The sequence below is a fragment of the Panicum virgatum genome, chromosome 5K, assembly GCF_016808335.1.
Source record: "Panicum virgatum strain AP13 chromosome 5K, P.virgatum_v5, whole genome shotgun sequence".
NCBI lineage: Eukaryota > Viridiplantae > Streptophyta > Magnoliopsida > Poales > Poaceae > Panicum > Panicum virgatum.
In genome coordinates this window covers 52,781,062-52,786,955 of record NC_053140.1, presented here as the reverse complement: position 1 = coordinate 52,786,955, position 5,894 = coordinate 52,781,062, and the positions used below count along the sequence as shown (strand labels likewise).

The window sequence follows — 5,894 nt, the reverse complement described above, 5'->3', positions numbered from 1 at the left end:
CCGCCCCCCCTCCTTCACATCCTGCTTGCTGCACCTCTAATCTTGGGGTGCAGCACGCATTGATCTTGTTCTGCGTATCAATTTTGTCTCCAATTTCTCTCTGTCTGCATGTTTTTCCCTGATCTAAATCTGTTATTTTGACTTGTCTGTCCGAAGTGTCAAGTTAGTTTGCTGTTGTGTCAAACTACGGTTTGCAGAAAATTGTCAACTTGATAGTTACAGACTTCTCTCATTTTGCTATTTGCAGCTCAAAAAAAAGATGTCGTCTGTAGAGGGGTTTGACCTTAATATTGAACCAGCAGATGTTAGTTTCGCGGATGATCCTGTTACTGTTTATTTGATCAATGTGTCGCAAGATGATCCTATTGCTATGTCTCAAGATGATCCTGTTGCCATACCTCCTGTCCCTACTCTAGCAAGTTCATCAATGCCTGTAGAATCTGATGGTCTCACAGTGCCAACAGCTCAAACTGCTACAGATGGGGGTGATGTAGAGGATGGTATTGAGGTTCTATCAACAACGCAAGAGCCCTATGTTGGCATGCCATTTAGCACCCCGCAAGATGCTAGGGTTTACTATAATAGGTATGCTAGACACGCTGGTTTTTCCATCAGAATTGACACCTCCCGTGAATCCAAAAAGGACAATGACAAGAGGAAAGTTATTTTTGTATGCCAAAAAGCTGGTGTCAATAAGAAGCAAAAACTTGATGAGGAAGGACCGATAACTGAGAAGAAGATAGTGAGGCAAAGCCGCAGAGATTATGTTGATAGGACTCGCTGTCCTGCACGCATGATTGTGAGAAAAACAGCCCCATCTCAATGGGAGGTCATTCACTTTGAGCGGGAGCACAATCATGAGTGTGTGAAGAAGTTCTCTCTTACAAAGTACATGAAGTCTCATAGAGAGATACCCGCTGAAGAGAAGGAGTTCATAAAGTTTCTTCATGGGTGTTGCATAACAACTACGCGCGCTTACCAGATAATGGTTGAGTTGTATGGTGGTATTGAAAACTGTCCATACACGGAAGGTGATGCAAAAAATTTGAGAGTGGAGTACCATGCTGAGTATCGAGGAAAGGACATGAAAGCAACCCTTGATCACTTTGAGGAACTGAAGAACGAGGATCCTGATTTCATTTACAGTTATACCCTTGATGAATTTGATAGGGTTGAGAATCTATTTTGGGTTGATGGTGCAGCAAGGAAGTCATATGAGCTCTATGGTGATTGTATATCTTTTGACACAACTTACTTGACCAACATGTATAATATGTCGTGTGCTCCTTTCATAGGTAAAAACATCTCATTGGTGTTTTGCGCATGTCCTTTTTTCCTGTTGTATCAATTTATGTGCTTTATTATGTGGCAAGTTGTGTTTTGCTTGTGTAGCAACTTAATATTTACATGTATCAATTTATGTATTTTTCCCCTTGTATCAATTTGACAGGTATTGACAGAAATGGAATAACTATTTAGCTTGGTTGTGGCTTCATGAGGAATGAAAAAACAGAAGCTTTTGTGTGGTTGTTTACTGAGTTCAAGAAGGCTATGGGTGACAGAGATCCTATTAATATTATCACTGATCAAGATTTGGCGATGGCGGCTGCGATTGCTCAAGTTTTTACCACTTCAGTCCATAGGAACTGTAGGTGGCACATCATGGAGAATGCTAGGAAAAGATTGGGGGCTTTCTTAGATGGTAAACCAGGCTTGGCTGATGATTTCAATGATTGTGTTGACAATAGCTTCTCAATTGTAGAGTTTGAATTCAAATGGCAAGCTATGCTGGATAAACATGAGATCAATGATGATGAAAGGTTCAAGCATTTGTATGAAATGAGAAATTGCTGGGTTCCGGCTTACTTCATGAACAACTTCTTCCCCTTTCTGCAAACAACAGCACGGAGTGAAGGATTCAATGCTGTCCTGAAGCGATATGTGAACCCAATGAATTCAATACTAAACTTTGTTCACCAGTACAAGAAAATACAGGATAGAATATTCGGCAAACAAACAATGCATGAGGCTAATACAACTGTCAAGGTTCCGCACTACTTGACTGGCCACCCCATGGAAAGACAAATGAAGCAAATGTACACAAGGAAGTTGTTCAATATTTTCCAGGATGAGCTACAACTGAGTTCTAGTTACTATATTGTTCGAGTTGAAGGTGATAGCTTACTTGATGTTGTTCCATATGGGCGCTGTCCCGATCTCTTATATGGGAAGAGAACATTCAGGGTTTCGGCAAACAGTGTTGATGGTTTGTATAGCTGTGATTGTTGCAGGTTTCAGAGGGACGGGGTTCTTTGCTGCCATATACTAAAGGTGTTTGATGCACTTGCTGTCCGTGAGGTGCCATGTCATTACATTTTGCCTAGGTGGTCTGCTGAAAAGGCGAATGATGGTGACAATGTGGAAGTTGCTGGTGAGAAGCTGCATGCCACGCAAATTTCAAACCTGGGGAGGCATGCTGTCCATTACCATACAATTTTCTCCAACTTTGCTCAGTTTGTAAGACCTTTCATGGTTGAGGATGAAAGTCACAACATAGTTTTGAAACATGTCGCTGCGATGCAAGCTGAACTTAATGCACGCAAAAATGGAGGGGGTGGCGAGTTCTGCTTCACAAGTGCAGTCCAATGTCGCGCAGGCTGGAAGCGTGGTTGGTGGAAGCCGGCGTGGCGGTAAGATCTCAAAGAAAAAGGCAAGCAATGCTTCAGGCGCTGATACGACTCCAACTCTTCAAACAGGTATACTGAAAAAGTTAGAAACAAAAAGGCAAATTGACGGTAGTTTGGAGCGATATGAGAGCTTTTCATTTTGACTGTACTTTCTATTTTACATCAGGTGCTGATTTGGGGGTTAAGGATCCAGTTATTAAAAAAAGGCAAGGGCGCCCAAGATCGAAGAGAATAAAGAATCTGTTGGGACTGCAACCGCCAAAAAAAATTCCATGTGACTATTCTGGTTGTACTGAGCATAATACAGCAAATTGCCCATCCAAGCCTGCAAAGAAGCTTACGACGGAATTGTAGAACAAAAAGACATTGGTGCTGCAAACATTTTGGATGGCTCTATCTGAGTGTGTGGTTTTGAGAGAAACACCGATTCTTTGTGTCAATTTATGTCTGTTGGTGTGTCAAACTGTGTCATATTGGTGTGTCAACTTGTGACTACTGGTGTGTGACATCAAAATGTCCATTGGTTTATCAGCTTATTGGTGTATAAAAAATTTATTGGTCTATAAAATATAATGCACACGTCTGATCTTCTGGTCGTATTGGTGTGTCAACCGACTTATTCAGCTTGGTTGGTGTGTCACTCGGTTGGTGTGTCAACTGAATTATGTTTTGATGATGTGTCAATATGTGTCAAAAAAGGAACTTCTCTGCATGCACAACTCTTGAGGTTTGAACTTAATGGGTGTAACATTGTAACATTATAGTTCTGGCAAGGGGCACTGTAAGCATCTAGGCCCTCAAGGTATGTTTCGGTGATTAATGACAACCATTATTGTGACTAATGAGTTTGTGCAGCTTAAAAGATCATTATCGCTCATTTGGTCATATGTCAAAAGAGGCCCCTCAAATTTCATTATTCAAAAAGGCGATCTCGGTATTCAACTCAATTTTATGTCAAGGCTAAGGATCTTTCTAGTCCTAAGTGTCACAAGGTTGAGAAGGACACTTAGGTTAGTATAGGTTTTATAGTTTTGTAGTGATCGCACTATTAAGAGGGGTTAAAGCTTAGTAACTTGAGCATGGACATGGTCATTTGAAAATGGATGCACACTATGGTCACTCAGGTTTCTAGAAGTTCAAATAAGTGGTTCTCAAACTATATCTCAAGAATATTTGGATTTCATTCAAGACTCAAATCAGAAAAGACAAAATCAGAAAAAGTCTATACACCGGTTTAACCGACGCTCTCAATTTTCCATACGTCGGTTAAACGAAGTCAGCAGAGTCTGGACAAATTCAATACACCGGTTAAACCGACGTGTTTGAATTTAACGTCGGTGCATTGGTCCAGAGTTGGTTTTTCCAGGGAAATTCAAGTTCTATTCACCGGATTAACCGACGCTGTTTGAATCAAGACGTCGGTGCAATTGACCAGTGAGATGGTTTTTTCAGAGGAATTCAAAAGTTGTACTCACCGGTTAAACCGACGATAGGTTTGAGTTAACGTCGGTGCAGTTGTCCAGAGACTTGATTTTTCAGTGGTTCAGTGGACAACTACACTCACCGGTTAAACCGATGCTACGTCGGTTAATCTGCCCCAGTTGTAACGGCTAGTTTTCAGAAGAGGCAGTTTACATTCACCGGTTAAACCGACGATGACAATGGGGGGTACGTCGGATTAACCGGCGCTACGCAGTTTTCTGGCAGCTTTTCTCCAACGGCTCTATTTGTGTGAGCTGCCTATATATACCCCTCCAATGGGTCATTTCGCCCACTCTTGACACCAGGCAACATCCAAACACTCATACCATAGTCAAGAGCCACCTTGAGCTTCATCATTCACATACTTGTGCATTCAATCAATCAAGAAGCAAGATTAAGGACTTGAGTAGAGAGAAGCTAGTGTGCATCCGCTCTTGGTGATCGGTTCTTGCTCAAGTGAAGGCCTTAGCTTGTTACTCTTGGTGATTGGCATCACCTAGGCGATCTTGGTGATCGAGGTGTTTTCTCGCGGAGCTTGCCAAGGATTGTGGGAGCCCGGAGAAGAAGATTGTACGTGGCTTGATCTCCACCACGCCGGGATGGTGAACGGAGACTCTTAGTGAGCGCCCTCGTCTCGGTGACTTGGGAGGTGACAATACTCTTTGTGAGTGTCACAACGTGGATTAGGGGTGTGTGCCAACACATCGATACCACGGGAAAAAATCCGGTTGTCTCTTGTCCATTCCTTTTATTCAAGCATTTTCTTTCATGCAATTTACTCATGTGCTTGACTTAGAGATCATAACTTAGCTCTACCTTGATAGGCTTTACTTTGTTTTAGCTCTCTTAGCTTGTGTTTGAAGCTTAGTTATCCGGTTGGTGAATTGGTGCCCTACTAGCATTGCATAGGTTAAGGTTGCTTTACTTTGTTTTAGAATTTGAAAAAGGCCCAATTCACCCCCCCTCTTGGTCCATCGATCCTTACAATTGGTATCAGAGCCTCGTTGCTCTTTTGGATCATTAGGCTTCACCGCCTAGAGCTATGGCCAAGATGGGTGGTTCGCCGCCTCACTTCGAGGGCAAGAACTTTGCTTATTGGAAAGTTCGCATGGCCGCATACCTTGATGCGATTGCCCCCGAAGTGTGGTTGGCCACTAAGACCGGATTCACCGGAACTCCCACCGCCGAGCAATTAAAATGGAATGCAAAGGCTAGAAATGCAATTTTCGAAGCCATTAGTGAGGAAGTCTTTGCTAGAGTAAATGGCATGGACTTAGCAAGTGATATATGGAAAGAGCTAATTGAAATTCATGAAGGCTCCACAAAAGTCCGTGAACAAAAATATCACTTGTTTAGAGCTAAGTATGATTCCTTTAAAATGATAGCTCATGAAAATTGCAATGATATGTACTCTCGCTTGAATGTCATTGTCAAGGACATTAATGCTCTTGAAGTTTCCAAAATTGACAGTGGCTCCATCAACCGCAAGATTCTCATGCTCCTTCCGAAGCCCAAGTACAACATTATCAATGCTATGCTTCAAAAGGAGAATCTTGATACAATGGAAGTGGGAGAGCTTGTGGGCGAAATTCGCGCCCATGAAATGAGTATCCTTGGTATGACCGAAGAGCCAACTTCAAGCAAATCAATTGCTCTAAAGACCAAGGCAAACAAAGCCCGCAAGCTCAAGATGATCAAGCAAGATTCAAGCTCAAGCAATGAAGA

At 42.3% G+C, this 5,894-nt stretch overlaps 1 protein-coding gene across 1 annotated transcript; it reads left to right on the top strand.

Moving 5' to 3' along the window:
* Nucleotides 1-259: 259 nt before the first annotated feature.
* LOC120710234 (protein FAR-RED IMPAIRED RESPONSE 1-like) lies at nt 260-2,694 on the top strand. Its single transcript, XM_039995883.1, has 3 exons — nt 260-1,226; nt 1,763-2,096; nt 2,292-2,694. The coding sequence occupies exons 1-3, from the start codon at nt 260-262 to the stop codon at nt 2,692-2,694; spliced, it is 1,704 nt and encodes a 567-aa protein (XP_039851817.1).
* Nucleotides 2,695-5,894: the final 3,200 nt, after the last annotated feature.